This window comes from Nothobranchius furzeri, chromosome 4, assembly GCF_043380555.1.
Source record: "Nothobranchius furzeri strain GRZ-AD chromosome 4, NfurGRZ-RIMD1, whole genome shotgun sequence".
NCBI classification, from domain to species: domain Eukaryota; kingdom Metazoa; phylum Chordata; class Actinopteri; order Cyprinodontiformes; family Nothobranchiidae; genus Nothobranchius; species Nothobranchius furzeri.
In genome coordinates, this window is record NC_091744.1 from 46,524,514 (window position 1) to 46,552,052 (window position 27,539).

Sequence of the window (27,539 nt, forward strand, 5' to 3'; positions counted from 1 at the left end):
CCGAAGGACGAATTTGGAACGAAAGAGGAAAACACGAAGCTACTTTTTTTAAGCAATAGCGCGGTTTTATTGCTTATTCTGGACTATAGAGGAAACGGGAGAAGAAAAGAATGAGAGAAAAATTAGTTTTCTGATCACCAAAAGAGCGAGGCGTCCCTCCCCCTTTTGATTTGACGGTTCTCCGTGTTTCTCCGCAGTTTTCAGCGTCATCCGCCGGTTTGATGCTTTCTCCGTTGTTTGGCTCCACGAGTGTTTCTCCACGGCTGGACACAAAGAAAACGAAGTTCCTTTTGGGCTGAGTTTGACAACTTACAGCGTTTCTGAGAGCTGGATGGAGTTGTTGTTTCCCTCCGCGGGTTCTGTGTCCTCAAACATCAGCTGGAGGGGAGCAGAAACGAGCAGATCAGCGGTCCCGTGGGCTCAACTTGGCTCTTAGAGCTTCCGCGTGCTCAAAGAAGTCGGAGCGTTCGACAAGCGTGTCCTCACCGCCAGGTATCCTGGGCAAAAGAACGAGGTTTCTTTGTCTCTGCTGAAGATTTATGGTCTTAGTTCGCGGGAAAAGCTCCACGGCTTCCCGCACATGCGCAGAACGTGTTTCTGGTACTAGGCGGTGACGTCATCACAATGCTTCCGTGTGCAAAGCATCATGGGAAATGAAGTTTCTTGGCGCTGATGTGATTATTTGCTTTTCAGAGCAATTTAAGCACAGTCATTTTGGGGAAAATCACTGCATAGTAATTTCCTCATGAGGTCAGACCCTCAACATTCCCCCTTTTGGTTTCGGGGATCGCGCCCAAAGCTCGATCGTCGGAAGCACAGATGGGTTTGTTCCTCATGAACGTAGGTCGACTTGATTGTCGGAAGCACAGGTGGGTTTGTCCCTTAGGACGTTGGTCTCCTTGGACGCCTTAGTCTTTGGTCTTTGTCTTGGATCCTGGCGCCTTTGGTCTTTGATCCTGGTCAGGCACAAAGAGGATAGGAAACGGGATAGTCCCCAACGCGCATAACGAGAAGAAGCCACTCACGCAGGTGGTACGCAATGATGATGTCGTCCATGCGAGAGGTAGTGTAGAAGGAGGAAGGTCGGTGGACGGTTAACTCCACGAGTGGACACAAAGGCATCTCACCGCCGGCCATACAGTTCAGTTTATGGAGCACGCGGTGATGTACGAGGTCCATAGTTCGCAAACGCGCATTGACCTATGTGGTCCCAAAATTCCCCCCTTTTTTGGTCCAAAGGGTGGATCAGGACAGTCTTTGGGCTAAAACAAGGACCATAAAACTAAGAGGTACTACAATGTGCTGGTGCGTCAGACAGAGTCATTGACAGACTGAGCTGGGCCGGCACATAACCACTAGTCAATATGTGACCAAGTAAGAAACAAAAATACAGAAAACCCAAAAAAAAAAAACATGTAACATATAACATCCAAGAAAATTCATAGCAACCTTGAGGTCTCATAAAATACATTCTTAGGTCATACATTCAGTGTGTAGCTTATAAAGAATGTGACATAATGCAACACTCAGATAAAAATGTGAGGTAGACTAAAGTGAGAACTACTCTTAGGGTTACAAAATAACAAAGAAAATGTTGCTCACCCCCTTTAGACAGGAGTGGTACATTCACGCTTGGAGTCTCCCCGAACGCGGTCACGAGGCACACCGTAGGTGAGCAAGTGCATCTTATCTTGGAGTTTCTTAACACGCCTGTAGGCGGAATAAGCTATCACGGCCGTGATGAGCCATTCCATCCCCAGGGCGACCAATGTGCAGATTAAAGTCGTATAATCTGTGTCAATGTAGCGTCTTGGGCGTCAAAGTAAGTTCACGCGGGTTTTGTGTGAACTTAGCAAATTTGGTTCCTTCAATCAGTAATTGTTGGTCAATTTCTAAATCGAAGGCAAAGTTATAACCCTGGAAAGCGTCCATGATCTCAATCTCTGAGTCATGCTGTTCGAGGTTGAGGTGATGGAGTGTCAGGTTTCTAGTTCAAAGTGGAAATGCCTACCGTCCTTTCAAATACCAATGTTCAGCATCGACTTAAACCTATAGATGTGAGGTGTCACAATTATGGGAACATGTAACAGGAAACCGAGTTCTAATTTTCTGCATCAACGTGAATGGGAATTGCACTACCTAGGCTGTACGCTAGGTGGATTTGTGAAAGGTGCACAGTAGAGGGGTAGCAGCTGTCAAGCTAACTTTGAGCAGGTCCAGTGGTACCAAGTACGGGGAAATACGACTTTCAACCAAGCTGTCCAGCGTGGAACTTACTTCCCTGAGCAGGTCCTGCATCAAATCTCTCACCACTCGTGTGTACACAATATCCTGATGTATGGTTTCAGACAAAGTCTTGATTGCACGTAGAGATTCATTAATCAGAGCCTAGTATAAGTACCAGAGTACTCTGTAAGGTTTTAGTAGGTACATCCTGTTAGCGGTCTAGGAAGGAGTTTCTCTTGGTTAGTGAAAGTGACGGCGGGGGGGGGCCTGGTTCTTTGTCGGTTAGTACATGTTAGTGGGTTAAACGTGCACTTTCCCCCCCTTTCCATTTCCATGCATAGAACTATGTCGAGACTACGTCTACCTCCTGCGGGGAGTCTGGTCTCTGTACCCGCGGGGATGGTTTGACGTAGGGTTTGATTTGGTTTGCATGTACCCATTTGTAGACAGGCTCCTGTCTCGCTTTGGTGATGCGTAACCTGTATGCAACTGGAGAGAGTTTTGCCACGATCTCAAATGGTCCTGACCAGCAGGGCAGGAACTTCTTAGGTTTGCGTGCCGGTTGGGCGAACCGAAAGTAGAATACTTTGTCACCCACCTCGTATTCGCGGCTGGTTGTCTTTTGGTCGTAGTAGGCTTTAGCGCCTTCTACGTTGGTCTCCAGTTTCTTCTGAGCGTGCGCGAACGTAGCTCTGAGGTGTGTTTTCAAGTCTGCCACATACTGATGAGCGGTATAGGCAGTGGCAACACTGACATCCTCTGGGTGATACAGGAGGTGCAGTGGTAGAGTCATCAGTCTGCCGGTCATCATCTCAAAGGGCGTAACCCCAGTGGATCGCTGTGGAGTGGACCGTATGGCCATCAGGACCAGAGGGAGCTTGACGTCCCAGTCCTTCCCAGTGGAGCAGACGTACTTTTTGAGCATAGAGACGACCGTGCGGTTCATCCGTTCGACCTGTCCGGATGACTGTGGGTGATAGGGAAGGTGGAATCTCACTTCCACTCCCAGAAGTTCAAACAGGGACGTCATTACACTGGATGTGAAATGAGTTCCTCGGTCAGAGTCAATGCAGAGTGGAAGTCCCCATCGACTGAAAACGTGGTTAATCAGCAGTACAGCGGTTGTGACGGCTGTATCGTTTGGCGCTGGAAGGCACTCAACCCACTTTGTGAAACTGCAAGTTACAGTTAGCATATATTTGTTTCCTCTTGCCGATTTGGGAACCGGTCCAACCCAGTCGATCTGCAGGTGGGACCAAGGGAAGGTTATTCCCCTGCGTTGCAGTGGTGCTCTAGCAAGCGGCTGGGAGGGTTGAAACTGGGCACAGATGAGGCAGCCTTGGACATAGCTGTGTACGTCCTTGGACATCGACGGCCAATATGCTACTTCTGTCAGTGACGCGAGGGTAGCTTTTGCTCCGCGGTGACCTCCAACCGGAGTGTCGTGGGCGTAGGCAAGCATCACTCCTCTGTGGTCGAGTGGAACAACCCAGCGCGGCGGGCTGTGATCGTCACGCATGTAAACTAACAAATCGTTTTGTAGTTTCAGGTGCGTGAGTTGACGATGCAGGTTTACCAAATCTTGGCTTGCACCAATAGGTGGTGATGGTTGTTTAGACATCGGGCCCTTTTGGAGAAGCTCGCGGATGAGCTTCAGGTCAGGATCTTGTTCCTGCATGGTGACTAAGTCCGCGTCCTGTGGTTGTCTGCCTAGAAACACGGGTACCTCAACGGTCCGAGGTTCGTCTGCCTGTTTAGCATGGCGACGAGTAATCGCGCAGACCTTGTGAACGGCCTTGGGTGGAAGCCACTCGTCTTTGAATTCCCAGCAGGTTCCCTGGTCAGCACCGAGCTTAGCAAGGCGGTCAGCTTCGTCATTACCATCTTTCTCTGGACCTAGGGTCCTGGAGTGACCTTTGACCTTTTTCCAGTAGACCATTATGCCTTTCTCAGTGGTGAGCAGATCACACGCTAGGAATAACTCCGAGTGTTTCACGTCTCTGTTCCTGGCGTTTTTCATGTGGTTCTCCTTCCACATGGGGAAGTGAGAAATGAAGCTGTGTCTAGCGTAGTTTGAATCTGAGCAAAGGACGATTTGAGTGATGTCCAAGGCTGCCGCCTGCTGGAGGGTTATCAACACTGCAGCAATTTCGGCGTACTGACTAGACTTTTGGCCCAACCGGTAGTGATTTGGTTGCTTAGTGTCACAGTCCACCCAAACGACTCCAACCCCAGCACGGAGCTGGCCTTCGTGAAGGTAGGAGCATCCATCAGTGTAAACTTTCGGAAGCCCTTGGCAAACATTCTCATCAAAGTAGCGATGATTGGATGCGGTTGGGTAGACTGCGGCAGGTGTGTCCAGGGGGCCCATGACGGAGTCAGAGTCACAGTGCTGGCAGCCTGCTAGCCCTTGTCCTAGCGCTAGCTTGGTGTTCTGACCATACTTGACCTCAATGTTGTATCCTTGGAGCACCATCATCCACGTCGCAATGCGGCTGTTTGACACTCTTCCTTCGCGAAGTCGCTGGCTGTTTAGGAAGGTGACGGGCTGATGACACGTTTCAATGATCACTTTCTGTCCACCGATGTAACTACGAAAGTGTTCGACGGCCCAGACTGTAGAGAGGAGAGCTCTCTCGCAGTCTGAGAATTGGAGTTCCACCTTGCTCAGAGGCTTGCTGGCGTATGCCACAACTCTCATGTCCTGATCGTGTTTCTGCTTCAAAGCAGCGCTCAGGCAGTGAGAGGAGAAAGTAGCCTCTATGTAGAACTCTTTATCCTTGTCTGGGTAAGCCAGACAGGGTGCGGACGCCAACTTCTGTTTTAGGAACTGGAAGGAGAGTTCTTGGGGTCTGTACCACACGAAAGGTGTGTCGTTCTGAAGCAGCTCAGTGAGGGGCCTCGCTATTTCAGCGTACTCCTCAATGAACTGCCTGGAGTAGTTGCAGACTCCGAGGAAGCTCCTGAGTTCGGTCAGATTAGCTGGGGCTTTGATGTCCTGAATGGCTCTAATGCGTCCCGCTTGGGGCTCGACTCCATTAGGGCCAACCAGCAGTCCAACATACTCCACTTTGGTTCGACACCACTGTCCCTTGAGAATCGCCAATTTAGCTCCGGCGTCAGCGAGCTGTTGCAGCACGTGACGGAGTTCGGCCAGGTGCTCCTCGAAGGTTCGACTCCTCATCAAGATGTCATCGACATATATGAGGTTCCCTCTGGAAGCAGCATCTGACATGGCTTTGTGGAGGAAGATGTTGAACTCGGCAGGTGAGTTAGAGTAGCCAAAGGGGCAGCGGTTCCAAGTATATTGGCGATTTCCAAAGGAGAAAGCCAGTTTATACTGGTCCGCCGGCTCAACCTTCATGGTCCAGAAGCCGTTGGCTACGTCAACCGTAGAGAAGAAACGAGCATCTCTGACTCTGGCTAGCTCCTGATCTAAATGGATCATAGGCCACCTGGAGAGAGGTACTTGTTTGTTCAGTGCGCGATAGTCTATGGTGAGACGCCATTTCCCAGTCGGTTTCAGAACCGGCCAGATGGGAGAGTTGTAAGTGGAGTTACACTCTCTGATGATGTTTTTCTCCTTCAGCTGATCGAGGATCTCCTGGATCGACTCATAAGCAGCGAGGGGAATCTTGTACTGACGTACAAAAGTAGGAGGGGCATTCGGGTTCGTTGGAATGCGAACCGTATGCAGGTTTGTGAGTCCACAGTCCAGGGAGTCCCTGGATAAGATGGACTGAAACTCATAGAACAGGCTTCTAAGCGCTGCTCTCTGCTCCTCTGACTCCAGCGCATCCGCTTTGTCAAGCTGCTGGCTGACTTCGGCCTCGAAGCCGTCATAAGGTTCAGAGGAGGAGGGTCTCTGGTGTTCCGGGCTTTCAACCGGTGACTCAGAGGGTTGAGTATTTATTGCAAAAACCGTTAGACACTGACCGCCGTCAGTATCTAAGGTTGCACTGCAAATGGGTTCCTCAGGAAGGGCTTCATGCCGCTTGATGGTAATCATTTGTGAAGGGAAAGTACTGAATGTGTCTGCACCAACCTGTCTGTCGTTCAAGAACAACGGAAGTTGTCCGATCACGGGGACTGAAAGTTCGAAGTCATGGAATGAGCTATCTATCAGCATGCCCAAGGGCTTTCCTGCCGGCAGGTGGATAGGACTCTGGGTCGGATTTTCGACCAACAAGTACGCAGAACGATTGTTCAGCTCCAAGAGTGGCGTGCCACAGACGGCTAAGTTGAGCTCCAAGAAGTGTGGTGATGGCTGGAAGAAGGCCTGTGTGCCTGGCAGCTTCTGATGCTTCATCAGAGTCAGACGAACGGGCACTCCTTTGACCTGTGGGGGCAGAACCGTGCTGGCCTCAACCACTGCACGGCAGGCCTGTGGAATGGTCTGACCGGACAGCAAGTGTTCAGGGCCTTCTGAGCCAGGCTCAGAGGATGGTGTGGCCCGGGCCCAAAGGACTTGATTGCAAGTGTCCAGCTGGGCACCGAGTCGAACCAGCAGATCTGCTCCGATGAGTGCAGGTGGATCAAGCTGTGGTATGATGCTGAATGTATGTGTGAGCTGTCTTGCTCCAAGCTGGATAGTCAGAGAGCAGACCTCTGGCGCTTTCAGGAGCCTCTGCGGCCAAGTAGGTGACAAGAGCCGATGGCTACGTGTCACACTGACCAGAAGGGGGTCCTTCTGACGCAGGTGTTCAAACATCTGCTGGCTGATGGCTGACTTTTCCGACCAAAGAGCAAGGCGAGCATCTGAGATGTGGGTGCAGTTGATGGTAAGACCACCAACTATGTGTGGTGCATATGGCTGCAGGCTGACGTTCTTCAGCGAGCAGAGAAAAGATGAATGTGTGCAGAGAGGAGTTCCAGGAGCGGTTTCGTGCCTTTGCAGGCGGACATCGTCTGTGGGAGCCGTAGGAAGGGGCATGACCTTGGAACAAGGGTTTTGCGGCTCACTTATGCTGACTTCAAGAATGGAGGATGGTCGGCTGCTATCTGGGTTCCAGGGCTTAGGTGTGTCCACCTGGGCCCACAGTTGACCCTTCTGGCAGTCGATGAGGGGAGCTAGACGTTCAAGCAGGTCCTGACCAACGAGAAGTGGTTCAGTGTCTAGCTGGCAGACATAAAACGGGTGAACCAGAGCCATGTCTTGGAAGGTGATGTCCAGCCACGCCCGGTGAGTGATACACTCCCGGGTCTGGGTGTAGCTGGTGATTTTCAGGTCACAGGGTTCTACCTGGACTGGTTTCCCGAGCGACCGCATGGTGTCAGACACGCGATGGAACAATGTGGAGCACATCAGGGTGATTTCTGAGCCGGTATCCAGCAGAGCATCAACTTGTATGCATCCACCTAGATTGGTGCTACAGTACAAACGGCGAGCATGATCATGGTTTGTTAAGTCACCAAGGAACTTCAGAAATTTAGTATCTGGTTTCTCTGGGGGGTAGATTTCAGGAGACTCCTGTGGTCTACCAGTAGTGTTTCCCCAACTGATCAGGTAAGTCCTGGCCACGCTGGGGGGTTGAGCCACGCCTAGTCATGCGGACGTTGGCTCTGAGTCTGGCTTCTTAGAAGCAGACTTTGGTTCAGGGGTCTCATCTGCAGATCTCAGCTGTTCCTTCTGTTTAGCTAGGAACTGCTGAAACATCTCCTGGAGGTCGGCTTTGGTCAAGTACTCACCTGCGGACTTGTGTTCGGGACCTACCTGTGGGCGGCGCTCCTTAAACCTTCCACTGTTCCGACCTGCCTGCCGTTGGTTTTGGTTGGGCCACTTCCTGTCTGATTGTCCAGACCTAGGTGGCCAATCAGCACCCCCCTTCCCCTGTTGAGGAGATTGGGACTGCTCTCGCGGTTTAGCAGGTCTAGGTTTAGCAGATTTTGGCTTAGTGGGTGGAGCTTCTGTGCCTTCAAGCTCCAAACGCGGCTCGGTGTCGGGAGTTAGGTGCATGACGCGGTGATGTGCGTCAGGCTTTTGGGGCTTTCCGCCGGCTTCCCAAGCCTGTTGAGCGTATCTCCTAATCTCCTGAGTTGTCAGTTTTTTCATCCGACAATACATTGAGACTTCGGAGCGAACACACTCGTGCAGGTTGTGAATGAACAGGGATCTGAAGGCAGGGTCTTCCTCGAGCCCAGGGCCGTTTCGACCTTGGAAATAAGCACTTTTGAGTCGGCGATAATACTCTCTGGGGGGTTCGTTCCTCCCGTGTTTGATGGAGAAGGCCCCCATTGTAGCTGACGCAGAGTCTGCATACGTGGCGTATTCATCTCTCAACGCTCGGCAGAGCGAGGAGTACCGATCACGAATGTCAGGTGGTAGAGTTTCCATGAAACCGTGCACCGTTCTAGATGTGGTTTTCCAAATTAGCTTGAGCTTTTCCCTTGAAGAGGGTGCTGGAAGATCAAGCAGACAACGTTCTATCTCCCTGAGATAATCGTCGACGTTGGATTCATTGGTGTTAGGATCAAAGCGTTCTATGTCTTTAGCTAGCGATTCAATTTGACGTACACGGAGCCCTGACTCACGGTACGGCGCGTCATCCTCTGACTCTGACCCACGGTCTGTCTCAGAGGGCGCTGGATATCGCTGGTGTGCTCTGGGCTCCCAATGTTGACTCCTGGGGCCCAAATCGGGGTCCGGCATGTTGTGGCGGGCTGCTGGCACGTCACGTGGGTGTCCTGGGAGATCCTCCTCCCGGGCACGTCTGCGTAGTGCAGCCTGCGTCTTTCAACTGGGGCATCTGCGTAATACGCTTTGTCCGGGTACGGACTGGCGTATGATGCTTTGTCCTGCAGCTGGTTATCGGCATGCCGAATACCGGAGTAGCTAGGATGGGTGGATGGTGGAGGTGCAGCTTGGGGTGCATAACCCCAATCGGCACCTTGCACCCTTCGTGGACTGGGGGAGCGGTCTAAATAGAGGTGCCGCTCAGCTGGTCGACTTCTCACTGATTGAGAAGGCCGTGAAGATGAGGGTGGTGGTCCAACCTGGGGTTCGAGGGCGAACTGCCCTCGGCCCCTAGATGGTCCTGAATGCCCTATAGTGTGTGTAGGGAACGGGGCCGAAGGTTGGGACAGATAAGCTTCATCTCTCCCCTGCGGCGTGCGTCCGTCCAGAGAGTCCCACACCACATACTGTTGATTATCGTATGGAGCCGTATCAGGAGGTAGCCTACCTTTACGGCGGGACGGCGGTCCCTCGCTACCTTGGGTGGAGGGAACCAATTGGTCTTTGGCGATCGTCCTGGGCGGACCCTGGTTGGCTTTGCCGGCTTGCTTTCGTACCGGTGTGGGAGAGCACTCTGGCTCAGCCTCAGAGTCACGGTGTTCCCCCCCTTCCCACTGTCTGTTGTCATCAGCAGAAGGGGGCGGGGTCTTCTCCCCATCTTCCCCAGAATCGGTGCTGGCTTCCTCCTCGTCATCCTTCTGCCTTCCATTTTGCTGCCTTTCAGCTAGCATGCTCTGGAGCTTCATGATCTCTCGATCATGTTGGAGTTCTCTCTGATAGAGGATCAAGGCTAACTTAGCTAAGTGAACCTGGATTGGTTTTGTACCATCCGGGTTTTCTATTTGATCAATTACAGCTTCTAGCTCGTCGCTACGCTGTTCTTCAGTGAAATCCCTAGAAGGGTAGTCGGGTTCTCGAGCAACCGCGACCAGTTTGGACAATATTTGTCCAGAAAGTAGGCCAGGTTCATAGTCGTGGGCCGCAGCGCCACCTGGTTGCCGGGAGTTGGTCAGTTCACTACTCTGTCCCTCCATTTTAACAACCGAACCAAAAATAGCCTAGTAGAGCTTCTGCAGATAGCTCAAGCTGCACCTTTTGGGCAGCAACTGCTAGCTTTGTAGCAGAAAAACACTAAATTAACCTTTGTGCGCACAGGTTTTAGCGTTTTAAGATTGCACGGAATGCCGTGACTGATGCTTAAAATACTATTCCTTTCAGTATTTTAGCAAAAGCTGGTGCGTTGCCGTAGCAACGTCTTACAACACTTGCAGTGTTAAATATGCTAGTTATTCCTTCAGAATATTAGCAAACAAGGTGTTATCAGTCTTTGAGTGAAGGTTTCAGTTAGTTACAATAGCCACTGTGAGTTAAAGTCGCTAAATTAGCAGTTAATTTTAGCCTAAAAGGGTTAGTCAGAATTACTTACACGCTGCACCTTTAATGAGGAACTGAATTTTAACCTAAAAGGTTAGCCAGAATTAATTACACGTTGCACCTTTAAGGAAAAACTGAATTTTAACCTAAAAGGTTAGCCAGAATTAATTACACGTTGCACCTTTAAGGAAAAGCTGAATTTTAACCTAAAAGGTTAACCAGAATTAATTTACACGTTGCACCTTTAAAGAAGCACTGAGTTACTGGTGAGAGTTCGATGCAGCTTCCTGCTCAGCGAAATCAGCACCACTCTGTTGCTGGTTCAAGGCTGAACAACGGATTATTTTTAATTCAAGCTCTTTGGATTTATTTGTTTGTTTGTGCCGGATAGAAATCTCTGTGTATCCAAGCCTCACGCGGGCTGCACCAATAAAATGTTGGGGTTATTAGGAGCGAACAATTAGTAAGCTTCAACTTACTTTTGGATTCTTCAATAAATTCTGTAAATATGGGAATATTTACTGATTTATTAATTAATTAAGATATTCTTAGATATACGGGGCACCATTCCCCTTTTTCCGGGGAAAAATTGAATCCAAAACTCTTATCAGTCTTTCTTGAAGTTCGTAGAATCCTTGGAGCAGAGACTTCTCTTCGACACAACAAAGCTACTGGACACAAAAATCTGAATTTTATAACATTTAATTAACAATTTGTCAAATGAATAAACAGTGGAATAGATGAATAATAACCGTGTGATATGATTGAAGATGGATGTGTTTGCATGTGATGGAGGATGTATGAATGGGGTCCTTTGTTCTCACAAAGGAGTAGTGTGTATGTGTGTGTGTGTGTGTGTGTGTGTGTGCGTGTGTATGGATTCAAAATGGAGTCTTGAATACAAGATGGCTGACCCCTTTGTCTGGCTAAAGTGTGGGTGGCAACTTGCACTTTAACTTCCAAAGCACTTAGAATCAGTAGTAACTTAACCTTAAATCACTCAAAACATTTCAAAAGATCATGAAACAACACAAAAGATTAATCACAAATTAATATCTTTTAGTTTCAGCCTGGCCATGACAGAAACCATTTTAAGATACCAAACAATGATCAATAAGCAGTTTATTCTTCAAAATGACCCGACGGACGTGTTTGGGACGAAAGAGGAAAACACGAAGCTACTTTTTAAGCAATAGACGCGGTTTATTGCTTATTTGAGACTATAGAGGAAACGGGAGAAGGAAAGAATGAGAGAAAGAGATGAGTTTCTGATCACCAGAACAGTGAAGCGTCCCTCACTGTTTTGATTTGACGGTTCTCCGTGTTTCTCCGCAGTTTGGCGTCGTCCGTTGGTTTGATGCTTTCTCCGTTGTTTGGCTCCACGAGTGTTTCTCCACGGCTGGACACAAAGAAAACGAAGTTCCTTTTGGGCTGAGTTTGACAACTTACAGCGTTTCTGAGAGCTGGATGGAGTTGTTGTTTCCCTCCGCGGGTTCTGTGTCCTCAAACATCAGCTGGAGGGGAGCAGAAACGAGCAGATCAGCGGTCCCGTGGGCTCAACTTGGCTCTTAGAGCTTCCGCGTGCTCAAAGAAGTCGGAGCGTTCGACAAGCGTGTCCTCACCGCCAGGTATCCTGGGCAAAAGAACGAGGTTTCTTTGTCTCTGCTGAAGATTTATGGTCTTAGTTCGCGGGAAAAGCTCCACGGCTTCCCGCACATGCGCAGAACGTGTTTCTGGTACTAGGCGGTGACGTCATCACAATGCTTCCGTGTGCAAAGCATCATGGGAAATGAAGTTTCTTGGCGCTGATGTGATTATTTGCTTTTCAGAGCAATTTAAGCACAGTCATTTTGGGGAAAATCACTGCATAGTAATTTCCTCATGAGGTCAGACCCTCAACAACAGGGATGGAGCACAATGTTTACACCTGAACAGTATCAGGATGCTTTAACTCACAGAGACCTGCAGGTCTTCTGTTTTATGAGCAAAGTGCTAATAATCCGCATGTTAGGAGCGCTAAACGTTATTTTGCCGCTTCCGTGCGGAGCGGTAGAGAAACACAATTCAAACACGGAACACCGGCTACCGAACTGAGCAGAATTCTGATGACGTCACACCGGTGCGCGAAGGTGCGGGATCCAACACACAGGAGAGGAGAGAGAGAGAGAATGTAAACAGCGAGTTGAGGAACTGAACCGATGTCTTTGAGCAAAAGTGTACACCCACACACCCCCCACAGTTTAAACGTGGCGCTCATGCAGGTGTCTCTTTCCGTTCCGACGCTACACGTAATATTTTCAATTTATTAAGCCTATAATTTATTTTTACTCAGTAACGGATATGATTTAAAATGTAGCGAATTACAATTCTTTTTTAAAAACTTACTCAAGTAAAAGTAAAAGTACAGCTTTTAAAAACGACTTAAAAAGTATAAATATACAAAAAAGCTACTCAATTACAGTAACGTGAGTAAATGTAATTTGTTACTTTCCACCTCTGCCTGCGAGCTACACATGCAAGGAAATCTGTCCGACTTAAACGCCGGCTTTCAGCCACTCCCCCTGCTGCGTCCGTCTGCTCTCATCTGTTTTCCAGGCGAGGCGCAGCTCAACTCAAACACGGCCAATGTCTCCTTCCTGGAAACAGCTGCTCTTTTATACATGGATTGCAGATTTGACCATGGGACGTCATTAATACTTCATGCACTTTTAAGGCCCTTACACTTAATTGGCTTGCTAGGTTTTGTTTTTTTCTGTATAAAGCTGTTTTCATGTTGTTTTGTTTTGTTGTTCATGTGTTCTACAAAGGTCTGAAAAAGGCCAAAAAATGTGCTTCAGTCTGAGGAAAGTTACCGATTGCAGATGAAAACCCATGCTAGCACAAGGGCTAAATTAAGTTTTTTCAAACCACCAAAAATGATGCTAATATATTTTTACATGCAATACATTTAAATGACATGACTTGTGTATGTGTAAATGAGCTGTTTAAACTCAGCTTTAAGATAACAAAGTTTTGAAGGCTGCAGACCTTCTCACCTATCTGCTCACGTCATCAACCCGGAGTGATTGTCAGACACCGAGCCTCCAGCAGGCTGCTTACCTTCTCTAAGGATCTGAACAGAAACAAAAACCAGTCCCAGCTGACTTTTAAACAGTTGACCTCACTGGGGTCATCACACTGATTTCCGTCGCTTTCCAAACACATTATTGATGAGTTTAGCCATGGACTTGGAGCCGCTGTAGCGTCGCCGGTCAGCCCGGTACTTCAGGTGCTCCATCACCTGGCGGATGAGCTGAGTGAAAAGGTTGGCGATGTCCTGATAGCCTTCAGCTGCAGAAACCTCCTGGAAGCTGCAGCGGTTCTCCTGTGCCAGGCAGCGGCCCTCCTCCTCTCTCACCCCTCGGGCGTAACACAGGTCCTGCTTGTTGCCCACCAGACACACAGGGACCTCCATGTCCCTGAAACAGGAAGAATCTTTTTAAAAAATGTTCCCAGTTTGCTGAGATGATTCCTTCTCAGGAATCATTCAGAACAATTCAACAAAATCTGCAACAACGTGCCTGTTCTTTCTGAGTTTAAAGCAGATGTTTTAAAGTGTCACAACATCTAAATAAATCAGGATGTGTTATCAGAAGCAGGAGTTACGGGTCTCTTTTTACTCCCTAAACACACGGAACGCCTCCTCCCTCTGCTGGCAGGAGGCCTTGGCACAGACAGAACATTGTGATGGATGGATGGCCTTTTTTTCAGCACATCAAATTCTGTAGATGCTGCATGTTTGCAGCAAACCCCTCACTCATCATGGTGAATCGTTAATCAGGAGGCACAGCCGGGACTCCCAGCATTCTTCAAAATCAAACCTGCGCAAAGATCCTCATTCAGCTTCAAAGAAACGAGGTCACTCTGTTGTCTTCAGCCTCCCTGCCCTGTGTCCGTGTGTCTGGGTGGGTGCTGCTTTGTAGGAAATTCCAAACATGCTTTTACTTTTATTGTTCAAACATTCTCCTACAAACTAAACCTGGTAGTTGTAATTAATAATAACAACAGTTAAGGGCCTTTTCATTTGAAGCTGTTATTAAAAGTTAAATGTGATCTTTCTGCACTGAAGGGAAAAACAAAGTAACTAAAACCTGCACAAAACAGAAAATACAACCACGTTTTATAAAACACATGCACACACACTCACACACACAAGAGTGGTGATTTGTGGAATGTTTTTGAGTTTGCTGTAATTTGGGGATTTTAATGTGTGTGCATCATGGTGACCCGCTTCCTGACTGTGGCCTTTCTGTATGCAGCATAGTTAGCATGTTTTCCTCATGCATGTGGGTTTCCCCGGGCATTGCAGTTCTCACACAGACCAAAAACATGCATGTTGGGTTAATTGAAGACATTAAATTGTCCCTAGTTGTGAGAGTATGGGTATTTTTGAGTGTCCCCTGACACAGAGCCTCACTTCAGAAAAAACCCAAACCCCCTCTTTAGGAACGACCCACGCTACTGGCTCAGCCCGCTAAATGCTTCTGCTGCTGACCCTTTACAATTGTCCATGCGAGCCTCCCGGATTTGCAGCAGGATGTTTTTGGCGTTGATGAAAGACGTGCGGTCGTTGATGTTGTAAACCACAACAAATCCATCCGCCCAGTCCACCGGCTCCTCCAGTATACACCTGGTCTCAGAGCTCTGCCAAGAGACAGACACAGGCTTTATGGAAACCTACTCACTGAAGTGTTTTAACCCACAGATGTGAGACAGTTTCATGGTTCTGCAGAATATTTAATGAAATTCAACACTCTAATGATAAAGAGTTGTTGCTAAATATGTAGAAAAACAAATAATAAATAAGGATTTGCTGCAGCCTGTTTGATCGCATGCAAACAACAAACTCTGACATGGTGGAAACCCTTTCAAAAGAGAACTCAGTCACTTCCTGTAACACGTGCAAAATAAAACTGTACACACAGTTTGGACCTGAAGGAGCAATAATAATAAAAAGCAAGAGAACGTGCCTGAGTGCTGTAAATACCAGTCTAAACCTGTTCTCTTTATTAACTGCAGTTATTTTGGTCAGAAATCCAGAATATGAACTCATATGGGTTAGAGTGAGTCCAACTGGCAAAGACAAGGACCAGTTCGTGTTCTGCTGAGCCTAGAGGCATTCCAGTTAATGGCCAACTCTAGTAAAAGTTGTCTCAAGTCTTTTGTGTTATTGGAAGAGAAGAAAGTAAAGTTGTGCTCCTCTTGTCTTCAAAGAAATAAGCCTTCAGCATAAATCACCCGGGGATACTCTCGTAAACTCTCTGGATTTCCAACTTAAGAGCACCGGAGACAGAACATGTGCCAGAACATGTAAGAGCCACGGCTAAAGGTCAAGGACATGTGCAGCTTCCCCTGCAGCTGGAACACCAGACAGATGGAATCAAACTCTCAACAGACTTTTTAAATCCACTCTAACATATTAAAGTGTGTGATGACGAGTCATGATCTAATCTTTAGTTACTGACCAAACATTTGATTTCTGCTGCTTTAATGACTTTTTACAGACACTAATATCATTTTTGTTTTGGTGAAAATGCCTCCAACTGCAGCAAAAGTTACTAAAGCATTTCTATAATGGTTATTCTCTCTGGATGTGATGTCCTGTACCTGAGAGCAGGGGTCAAACACCTCCAGATTCAGCTGCCTGCCATCTATGGAGAGTCTTTTATGGTACAGCGAGTCTGTAAATCAAACCAGGTTAAATATTAGGAATGATTGGCTTCAACGTCTATTTTAGAGCTTATTTCTTAAAGAGCAAGTCACCCCCAAATCAACTTTTTTGCTTATAAACTATATAAACGAGTGTCTAATTGTGCTGTAGACAAGTGTAGTCAATAGTTTTGCACTTTAGTGCATCTTAAACAAAATGTAAATATTCTGCCTAAAACTGTCAGTGTTGTGCCGTCTTCAGGTAAAAACTCTGCACTGCATTTGAATTTAAATCTGCCATCGCTATTGGCTAAGAGATACCCTATGATGTTAGCTGGTACCATATGATGCCACAATGTCACTGTGAGCTTGTGTGTGTGTGTGTGTGTGTGTGTGTGTGTGTGTGTGTGTGTGTGTGTGTGTGTGTGTGTGTGTGTGCGTGTGTGTGTGTGTGTGTGTGTGTGCGTGCGTGCGTGTGTGTGTGTGTGTGTGGCTCTGCCCTCTCCTCCTTTTGGCACTCTGGAAATGGGAGTGGAGTAAGTCTCTGGTAGGGGGTGACTTGCTCTTTTAGTTGTTTGTTTATTTGATGTTTAGATTTAGATTTATAATAAAGCAGTTAACCCATCAAATAAAAGAGCGTTATTGTCTTTTGAAGACACGGATTGTGTGGGTTTGTTTTAAAAGCAATAATTTAATGCATCATTTTTTTTTTCAGATTTAAAATAATCTAACTAAAATAAGAATTTGGGCAAGATAAACTCTTACAGCTGGGGCCAAACAAGACACACTTATTACCATGTGTGTCATGGTCTGAGGTATTTCCCTGCTATCACTCCCTGTCTTTTGAGTTTTCCCTCCGCAGGTGGGCGTGTCTGGAGGTGACCAAGCTGCAGCAGATCTGCTCATCAGCTGGCCAGGGGTATTTAAGCAGCTGGGAGACTCCTACACTTTGCTGGATGATTACTCTACCTGGGTACCTTCTAACATCCACTTGTGTAACCTATTCGAGTTCTTTAACCTCTTGAGACTTAGATTTGTTTTTGGATTTTAGGTTTTGAGATTTGATGTGTTTTTGGAAATTGGATTTTTGCCTTTTGACCTCCTGCTCTTGTCACCAGATCAAACATCCACCTTCATCCCCGACTGGCTATTCTCTGGAACTCCTACCCATTTGTCTCTCAGCTTCTCCCTGGCCAGAACCACCTCCAGCTGCCCACCTAAGCTCCCTGGATCTCAGCAAACTCAGCTCCCTCCACGTCTCCCCTTCTGGATCTCAGCCTCAGGAATCTCCTCTCAACCCAGACCGGACCACTCCTCCCTCTAACCAGTTCCCTCCTCTCCAGACCGTAAGTCCTCCGCACAAGTCCGATTCCTTGATCCCTCCGCAAATTGGATCTAACTCCGATCTGTCCACAGATTTCCCACACCAGCTTCCTTGTGCCAGAACTCGGCTACGTTTACGCTGCTTCCTTGGTTTCCCTTTAATAAATCCTTATTTAACCATTTTACACCGTCTCAGATCTGATTCTGTATGTCGTGGGTTAGATTTCTTCACCACAACATGACAATGTGAGAGTAAGAACATGAGCAGTGAATGCTTAGGCCTCATAAACAATATATGGTTTTTTTTTTATAACTGAAATCTTCAGCTGTGTTTAAAAATGTATAAATTTGAGCAAACTGAAGAATGTTCTTCTTCCAATTTTGATGCAGTGAACCCTCGCTCTACTGATGGGTGGTGGTTCTCTTCTGTTTTGACTACAGTGGTAAGAACTGTCTAATAACTAACAAATCTTCAGACAGGTCTATAGAATAGCACAGACAAGGCCTTAGATGACATTTGCCTGAGCAACATTTGGGTGTCTGAGAAATGAATGTTTGTATACAAAACCTCATCAGGGTATTATCTTTGTTAAATCTGGAAACACTTACTGGCATTTGAGGCGTATTCACCGATGAATCGTCTGGTCAAAAAACGCACAAGGACAGCTGAAGGAAACAGATGAAACTAACAATTAGATCAATCATAGCATTGTTATATTCTCATTTCTCACAGGTGGCAGCCATGACGGGAAAGACTCCCTTATTTACTCTCTCAGGCTCAACATGGTTCCAGCAAGTTGGGAATGCTGAAACCTTCTCAGTGGCCTCGTAGTCGAGTGTCCGCCCTGGGACTGGGAGATTGTGGGTTAAAATCCCGATCGGGTCATACCAAAGACTTGATACTGCTTGATACTCAGCATAAAGGGGTTGGATTGGTGGTTAAACCACCAAATGGTTCCCGAGCACAGCCACTGCTGCAGCTCACCATTCCCCATGGGGATGGGTCAAATGCGGAGATGTAAGGTCACCAGTGATGATGACTAATAGGACTTTGACTTACACTTACACATAAAGAGGCTACACGGCTTTGCTGGAAGATCTCTGCATAGCAAACTCAATGGTTACATTCACCATCACTACGTTTGCCCCTAGTGAGCTACACATTAATCTGACTGGACCAGTTCTGGTCCTGTTCTGGTTTAATTAGGGGATGGCGTTCCCCAGTGTCAAAATGTGATGAAGGCGGGCCTCCAGTGGGGATTATAGTTCAGTTACGAGGACATGAAACATGGATACTGTATGTGCATTAGGTTAAGCATGCATACACTTAGAGGAAAAACAAAGGACTTGCATCTCATGACACTTTAACTCAATGATTCCTGTGGCGCCACCAGAAAACAAAGACCAAAACAACACTTTCTGACAGCAACAAGTAGAGCATAAGCCATCATAAATGGGTGCAAGCATGCACAAACATACTGAGATGATTCACAGGAACAATCCTGATACACTGCCAGGCAGGGGGAACCTAGATGTTCTATTGTAAGTAAGTAAGTAAAAGTTTATTTATATAGCGCCTTTCACAGATATAAATCACAAAGCGCTGTAGGTGAATTCACAATATGGAGTCAGTCCACTTCAATCAGCATCACAGAAACTGAAAATCTAAAATCTGCAAAAAGATTCTCAGGATGTCAGTCTTAAACATGTTGAAATTTTATTATATTAGAATCATAAAAACTAAAACGTCCTGGAAAAATAAATTGGCAAGTTTAGAGCACAAAAAATCCTGAAAGAATGGGCTGAGTAATCCCAAACCTTCCATCCATACAGGTTTGTCAGGTTCTGTCTTATTAGACGGCACCGATGCCAATACTGCTGTCATACTGCTGAATTTCCCTCTGGGATTAATAAAGTATTTTTGAATTGAATTGATACAGACTCATTTAAAAACGCTGCAACTAAGTTAAGCGAGATGCAAACTGTAATTCCTAAAACACAAGAACTTGTTGCCTTTGCATTCATTGGTTTTGAAAGTCTGAAGGATTTGCAACCATTTAGTCACATAATGTTAGCATGCCTGAAGTTAACTAAACAGCCAAAAGATGTGTGTGTGTATATATATATATATATATATATATATATATATATATATATATATATAACCACGGGTCAGAACAAAACAACGCTGAGTTGCTTTTAGCTACTATGCTGCTCACATATAGAACCAGCTTCCACATGACCTCAGATCTGCCCCAATCCTTGTATCGTTTAAGTTGTCGTCGTCGTCTTCCTCAACTTATCCGGGTCGCGGGGGCAGCATCCCAACTAGGGAGCTCCAGACCGTCCTCTCCCTGGCCACCTCCACCAGCTCCTCCGGCAGGACCCCAAGGCGTTCCCGGACCAGATTGGAGATGTAACCTCTCCAACGTGTCCTCGGTCGACCCGGGGGCCTCCTGCCGGCAAGACATGCCCGAAACACCTCCCCAGGGAGGCGTCCAGGAGGCATCCTGACCAGATGCCCAAACCACCTCCACTGACTCCTTTCGATCCAGAGGAGCAGCGGTTCTACTCCGAGTCCCTCCCGAATGTCCGAGCTCCTCACCCTATCTCTAAGGCTGAGCACGGCCACCCTATGGAGGAAACTCATTTCGGCCGCTTGTATCCGCGATCTCGTTCTTTCGGTCATTACCCAAAGCTCATGACCATAGGTGAGGATTGGGACGTAGATCGACCGGTAAATCGAGAGCCTGGCTTTCTGGCTCAGCTCCCTCTTCACCACGACAGATCGGCTCAACGTCCGCAGCACTGCAGACGCCGAACCAACCTGCCTGTCGATCTCCCGATCCCTCCTACCCTCACTCGTGAACAACTCCGACCCAGAGTTGGCAAGCCACCCTTTTCCGGTCAAGAACCATGGTCTCAGATTTGGAGGTGCTGATCCTCATCCCAGCCGCTTCACACTCGGCTGCGAATCTACCCAGCAAGAGCTGAAGGTCAGAGCTGGATAAAGCTAGGAGGACCACATCATCCGCACAAAGCAGAGACGAGATTCTCCTGCCACCAAACTTGACACACTCCACACCACGGCTGCGCCTAGAAATTCTGTCCATAAAGGTAATGAACAGAACCGGTGACAAAGGGCAGCCCTGGCGGAGTCCAACCCTCACCGGGAACAGGTCCGACTTACTACCGGCTTTGCGGACCAAACTCACACTCCTCCGGTAAAGGGACTGAATGACCCTCAACAGAAAGCCACCCACCCCATACTCCTGGAGCGTCCCCCACAGGGTGCCCCTGGGGACACGGTCATAAGCCTTCTCTAAATCTACAAAACACATGTGGATTGGTTGGGCAAACTCCCATGCCCCCTCCATCACCCTTGCAAGGGTATAGAGCTGGTCCACAGTTCCACGGCCAGGACGAAAACCACATTGCTCCTCCTCAATCTGAGATTCAACTATCGATCGGACCCTCCTCTCCAGTACCTTGGAGTAGACCTTTCCAGGGAGGATGAGGAGTGTGATCCCCCTATAGTTAGAACACACCCTCAGGTCACCCTTCTTAAAGATGGGGACCACCACCCCGGTCTGCCACTCCACAGGAACTGCCCCCGATGACCACGCAATGTTGCAGAGATGTGTCAACCATGACAGCCCTACAACATCCATAGCCTTGAGATACCCAGGACGAATCTCACCCACCCCCGGGGCTCCGCCGCGGTGTAGTTGTTAGACTACCTCAGCAACTTCTGCCCCCAAGATTGGTCAGTCCACCCCCAGGTCTCCCGACTCTGGCTCCTCCTCGGAATGCGCATCGGTGGGATTGAGGAGCTCCTTAAACTATTCCTTCCACCGTCCGACTATAGCCTCAGTTGACGTCAGCAGCTCCCCATCCCCACTGCAAACAGTGTGAGCGAGTTACTGCCTCCTTCTCCTGAGGCGCCTGGCAGTTTGCCAGAACCTCTTTGGCGCCGATCGATAGTCCTTCTCCATGACCTCACCAAACTCTTCCCACACCCGAGATTTTCCCTCGGCAACTGCCACTGCTGCACCCCCCAGATATTCTGAACCGTTCTTTGTCTCACCCTACACCAAAGACCCATTTGTCATGGGAGACCCTTCCAGGGGCACAAAGTGCCCCAGACAACATAGCTCCTAGGATCATTAGGGCACTCAAACTCCTCCACCACGGTAAGGTGACGGTTCAAGGTGTTGTTTAAGACCAAACTAAAACCCTAATGTACTCATCAGCTTTTAAATGAATTGTCTCTTATGCTGCGTCATCTCCACTGTAATCTGCGCTGTAACTTTGTTTTCTCCTTTACCTCTAAACTGTAATTCTACCTGTGCATATTTTAATTTGTGTTTTTATGTTGTTTTCAAGTCATGTTCTGATAATTGTAAAGCCTCTCTGTAAAGTTGCCTCTGTGTTTGAAATGTGCTCTATAAATAAAGCTGCCTTGCCTATATGATGGTATGGGACTGGTGGCACCTGTAATCCCTCAGCCTCACCTCAGCTGTTGTTACATTGTAGCTCATCACGACCAGTGTGTGAATGTGTGTGTGAATGGATGAATGATACACTGAAGTGTAAAGCGCTTTGGAGTCCTCTGACTCTGAAAGGCGCTACACAAGTACAGTTCATTTATCATTTATATTCACCAATGAGGCTGCTGTAGTTAGTTAGAACCATGGAGTCAGGATTTGCATTTCCAGGAGTGGATTGCAGGTTTGCATGTCCATAGGGACCACTCCATAGGAGGGGTCATCTGGGTGACCTGGTGGCTTCATATGGTGGCTAATCTCCTATGGGGTCAACAAGGTCGCTGGTTTAAACTAGAGATGTTTGATATCATTCCGATATAGTCTCAGTTTTCATTTCCGATGCCGACATAAACCCTAACCAATACACGTGAGGTCCCCAACCCAATAAAAAAAGACGTACTAAATAATTTTTTGATTGTACGTATCTTACATATTTATTTAGTCCTGCTTGAACTTTAAACAATATCTGTGCAAAATATGACAAATAACAATATGAATTTAAGTTAAGCCAGTTGTGACGAACAAAACAATCTTAAAAACTTTACCTCAAATCTGTCCTTTCATATTTTAAGTGAAAGGAGAGTAGCTGGACAGTTTGATGTGTAACACCTGCATGGTGTGTAAATGCCATTAAAAGTAAAAAACTTAATTTCCATTTTGTCATGAAAACATCAGTCAATAATAATGGAAGGCCAATTTTATCGGCCTGACTTTGTTTAAACCTCTCAAAGATGACATCATCATGTTTGGGAATAGAGGACTTGCTAGAGCAGTGTAAATAAACGCCATCCGTACGGTGTGTGTGTGTGTTTCTGTCCAATCAGCTGGCTTCGTTATCTGAGGACGGTTCGACTAACCTAATTCTTTACTACTACACATGCTGCAGTCTGTCAGCACGGATCTGGACCTGATATAATAAGACCCTGTATCAATAAATTAATTGTTTTGATATCAGGGTAAGAAGTCATATTGCTACTCAACTTTTGTTCACAATTATAGATTATGCTGACATTGTTTATCAAAACAGCGCTGCTTCCTGTTTTCAGCATCTTTTAGTTTTATGTTGCCCGTTTAACACATCATTGTTTCTTGAATCAAAGTTTGTCTTGGCTTCCTCTAAAAGCCAAATGTAGGTTTCACTGGCTTATTTTTATTTTCAAATGTATCTTTTTTTGATTTCCTGGGATATTTAAAGATCTAATTAGTTCCTTTAGAATGTCAGTATGGAATGATCAACTCTCTTTTGTTGCACCTTTTTTCAAACGAGAATCAGGAAGAACTGCCTTTTGTGTCAAAGCCCCAGCAGAGTGGAATAGACTCCCTCCGCAGATATGACTGATTACTTCTGTTTGACGATTTAAAAATGATCTCTATTCACATATTGCATCTTCTTAAATGTTTTTGAATTTGGTACTTGATGTCACATAATCATGTTGTCAAAGCGAGGTGTTTGTTTATGTTATTTATTTGTGTTTTTTTTCATGTTCCACTGATAGTCTTGCTCTCTCTCATTGTTTCTGTGTTTCAAAGGAGGACCCCCTTGAAAACGAGATGATGCATCTCAAGCGGTTTCATCCTCTAGAAATATAAGTAAATAAATAAATAAATGATTTACATTTGTTGATTTGAAAAATGCTTTTGCGATGGCGTTGTTGTGAACTTGTACTTTATGAATAAATGAGTTTAGTTTACTTGAACCTGATGTCTTTCCAGATTCCCATTAAATATAAATGTTGTTGTTGTTTATTGTTTTGTTTTTTAAAATAGCCCTCTGCTGCTGGCTTGGTTGTCAACTGGCTCTCCGGGCAAGGTTAACCCCTTAAATTTCCAGGTTTAATGAACGCAATGGGATTTTGTCCCATAGGTGGGATGCTGGAATGTTAAGAAGTTAAATCAAACTGAACTAGATTATTTTCTATCAAATTCATTATTAATTGCTTGTTAATTAATCATTTTATTTAACGGTGGTAAGACTGGTTCCAAAATAGATCGCTGTCAAAATCTGGACAGACTGGAGCAGTTTCACTTTTGTTGTTTATCGTTAAAAAGGCAAAAACAATGAATGGCATCAGACATATGTACACAAGATGGTCTGAAAATGTCTGTTATCATCTTTGTGTGTGAAATTCTTCCTTTTGCAAAATTCCAAAAATTGCTAAATTTGGTCATTAAACCTTTTCTTTGGCTTTCTGATAAGCAGCTGTGAGGAATGAGGACGAATACAGACATCTAGGCAGATGGAGCGTTAGTCTAGTCCAAGCACAAAGCCACCGTTAGGGTTAATCTTTCATTCTCCATGTTTCTGTGAGCATGATGAAGTACGGGGGTATTAAATTCATCTCTCTCATATGGCTTCAGACAAACTAAAGTCTGCTGTCCAGTCACAGCGAAAAACACCTAGAATAAGGAGAAATGTACTTTTTACTTACAAGGTATTTGATTTTCTAAAAGTATCCAAGTTATCCAAAGAATTTGGAAGCAAGACTTTCGTCCGGCTAAAACAGGAGGAGAAAATACCAAGAAAACTCAAACCTGGGTCTCAAAATAAATTAAATTTAATAGCAGTTTATGGTTTAATCTTAGAAGTTATACATATTTGCATTTTATTTGTTGGTGTTTTACGTTTAGATTAATGTTTAAACGTAGCTTGATTTAGATTTGTTTTTTGACACTTTTGTGTGTTTGAAACAGCAGAAAAATAGGTAATTATCAAAATTAAAAATGATTGTTTTCAGAACTAAATGTCATATGGATTTAACTCCCAACTGAGTCCTGTAGGAACCCCGTGTAACACCAAAACCACGTTATCAGCTCAAAACAGTTTAGTTGTAGTTTAACTGCTTGAAAGTGAGCAGATTAGTAGACTAATAACCATGTTTTGAACAGACGTCTGTAATACCAGCTCTCACCTGATTTCCCAGCCCCCGGGCTCCCCAGAAGAGCCAGTTTGACGTCGTTCATGCCTCCGTCCTGTCAGCTGCTCAGCTGGCTGCAGCGTTGAGCTGCCTCTGGTATGCAGCCTCGCCCCTATGTAGTCCTCAGTCCAGGCGGGCAGGATGGTGGAGGTACACCTCCACAACCAAACACAACCACCTTCCCTTTTGAAAGCTAGAGCGAGCAGAGAGAGAGGGAGATACACACACAGTGTTCCAGGACCCCTTGTTCTGCCTCTCATGTCTGTTTTCTCTCTTTTCTCTCCCCAACCCTCACTCCTTGTCCCCACTTCTTTTTGTTGTACCCCCCTCCCTCCTACATAGGGGTTACTGAAAGGTCACCACTGACTACAGCTATTGTGCTGATCCTCTGCTGTAACTGCTGCTGTAGTTTAGGGAACGTTTGTAATACCCTTCATAGGTGGATGAAACATCCCTCACAATGACTTTTAGGAACCATCTGAACACTCTTCTGTGTAGAGATCGACATATATGAGTGTCACAGGGGCAGCAGCCAAATCATGGAGACCCAGACTTCCCTCTCCCCAGCCACTTGGGCCAGTTCCTCCGATGCCAGGGAATCCCATGGCGTTCCCTGGCTAGCCCAGAAACATCCCTCCAGTGTGTCCTGGGTCTTCCTTTAGGTCTCCTCCGAGTTGGACGTGTCCATTAAACCTCACCAGAGAGGTGTCCAGAAGGCGTCCAGACCAGATACCTGAGCCACCTCAACTGGCTCCTCTCGATGTGGAGCAGCAGCAGATCTACTTCGAGCCCCTCCCAAATGATTGAGCTTCTCACTCTATAGGGAGAGCCCAGCCACCCTGCAGAGAAAACTAATGTCAGTCGCTTGTATCATTCTTTCGGTCACTACTCATAGCTCATGACCATATGTTGAGGGCTGGAATGTACATCGACCGCTAAATCAATACCTTCGCCTTCCAGCTCAGCCTTCTCTTCACGATGATACTGGTACATACAGTACCGCAGACGCAGCACCAATCCGCCTCTCAGTGTTGCGCTCCATCTTTCCCTTACCAAGATTTAAACTTCTCTTGAGGCAGAACCTTCATCCTTGACCTGGAGAAGGCATTCTACCCTTTTTCGGCTCAAGACCATGGTTTCAAATTTAGAGGAGCTGATCTTCATGCAGGCTGCTTCACACTCAGCTGCAAACCGCTCCATGGTTGGAGATCACTGTCCGATGAAGCCAACAGAACCAGATCCTTTTGTTATGAGACATTTTGTCTAAATCACTGTTTATTTTTAAATATAAAAGGAAAGTAGTTGAAACTCTTTTTATTTTTGTTATTCATATAAAATTATTTTTCCAGTCACAAAAATATATAAATTATAGCTCCAAATTATAAACCAGTGTTTATTTTCTTCTCTGTTAATGTATATGACATGGTTGAAGGTAACACTGTTTCTTATGTTCATGTTTGAAAATAAAATCTTTAAATGCAACACATTTTTTTGCTCTTTATCTAACAAATAATGACTTTGCGTTAAAAGAGCTGTTTGAAATAGTCTAAAATCCGAAAAGAAAAAAAAAGTTGTTCTCAAAAGCTCACCATAGAGAAGCAGGTGGACACATGAAACAGAAAATATTTAATTTTATGTGAAATAAATTAATGAATAAATTTGACGTATTTGATTTTAAATGAAAAATTTCTGTTTGAGAGATTTGGACCCTAGGATTAGGCCAACACACAGAATGGAGCAATTATTGGCTTGGCTTGAAGTGAACTGGAACAGGCTGCATCTGTCTGGATGAAGCTTGGAGACGGTCTGGCATCAGAGCTGTGGCTGCAGGGAGCTGAAACCACAGGGAACTTAAGTGGAATCAGTCAGGGACTTGAATCATGAACATCATGGTATGAAAGCATTTTGTACTCTTAGCTTCACAAACAGAAGATCTGTCATGATTAAGAATTATTCCAGCCTTGGGGGTCGGGTCCTGACATGTATGCTGCCGGGAAGAAGGCAGGAACACGCAGCAGTGCCTGGCCCGGGTTTGGGGGCCTCAGGTAGACCTTGGCTCCTCTGCCGTTCCATCACAGGGGAGGTCCAGGAGGGGGAGGACCCAACCTTACCTGGATGTCCTATGTCTTTTATATTATGGAAGTTGTGCAAATGCAGGGATGGACATAGATATTCTGCTGGGGTGGGGCTGGGTTGGTGCCCTCGGACTCCGTGAGGCTCTGTAATGCTGCTGCTTTTGGCACTGGCAGGATGGGCTGGGGTCTCCATGCCCTGGGTGCCAGTTTGACAACAGAGGTACCTATTGGGGCCAGTGGGGGAGCTGGCTCCCTGGAGGGCTAAGCCCAACCCAGCCATTCCTCCCCATCTCCGCATGTTTCCCTCCTCCTGCTCCCTCACATCATCACACAAACATACACATAGGACCTTGGGGGGTGGGCAAGTCAGGGAGTGCGGGTATGGACCCCATTTCCGCATTCCTGTGGCAACCTGCCCCCCAATTTTATTTGTACCTTATACACTTCCACTGATGACATTCCACACAAACACACACTTAGGGCCTTGGGGGTGAGCACATTCAACGGCATTTGGCAGGGGGATTTCTCAGCCTCCTCCCGAGTGCTGGTGCCCACTTCCAATTTCAAACCGCACTTAGACACCGAGGGCTGAGGGTGTAAGTGGGGTGGTGCGGTGGCATCAGCTGGCATAGGCCGGATGATGCCCGCACTGCCCGCT

General features: G+C 46.5%; 2 protein-coding genes across 3 annotated transcripts; both read right to left on the reverse strand.

Annotated features, from left to right (window-relative positions):
- Window positions 1–8,491: 8,491 nt before the first annotated feature.
- LOC139069618 (uncharacterized) lies at window positions 8,492–10,782 on the reverse strand. 2 transcript variants are annotated; one of them, XM_070550205.1, is made up of 2 exons: window positions 10,540–10,782; window positions 8,492–10,479 (listed from the first exon to the last, which is right to left on the reverse strand). In XM_070550205.1, exon 2 carries the CDS (start codon window positions 9,991–9,993, stop codon window positions 8,719–8,721), a length of 1,275 nt encoding a protein of 424 aa, XP_070406306.1. In that variant the 5' UTR covers window positions 9,994–10,479; window positions 10,540–10,782; the 3' UTR covers window positions 8,492–8,718. The 2 variants fall into 2 exon arrangements, with proteins under 2 accessions (XP_070406306.1, XP_070406307.1); XM_070550206.1 differs by having other exon boundaries at window positions 8,492–10,394; window positions 10,455–10,782.
- Window positions 10,783–11,019: 237 nt separating this feature from the next.
- rerglb (RERG/RAS-like b) lies at window positions 11,020–25,607 on the reverse strand. Its single transcript, XM_015941078.3, has 5 exons — window positions 24,801–25,607; window positions 17,954–18,010; window positions 15,980–16,053; window positions 14,868–15,016; window positions 11,020–13,791 (listed from the first exon to the last, which is right to left on the reverse strand). Exons 1-5 carry the CDS (start codon window positions 24,850–24,852, stop codon window positions 13,506–13,508), a joined length of 618 nt encoding a protein of 205 aa, XP_015796564.1. The 5' UTR covers window positions 24,853–25,607; the 3' UTR covers window positions 11,020–13,505.
- Between the last annotated feature and the right edge of the window lie 1,932 nt (window positions 25,608–27,539).

Coding starts and splice junctions, on each gene's coding strand:
- LOC139069618 (XM_070550205.1), bottom strand. CDS start 9,993: ATGGAGGGACAGAGTAGTGAACTGACCAACTCCCGGCAACCAGGTGGC.
- rerglb (XM_015941078.3), bottom strand. CDS start 24,852: ATGAACGACGTCAAACTGGCTCTTCTGGGGAGCCCGGGGGCTGGGAAA. Junction 16,054..17,953: donor TGAATACGCCTCAAATGCCA/GTAAGTGTTTCC, acceptor TTTGATTTACAG/ACTCGCTGTACCATAAAAGA. Junction 15,017..15,979: donor TGTTTGACCCCTGCTCTCAG/GTACAGGACATC, acceptor GTCTCTTGGCAG/AGCTCTGAGACCAGGTGTAT.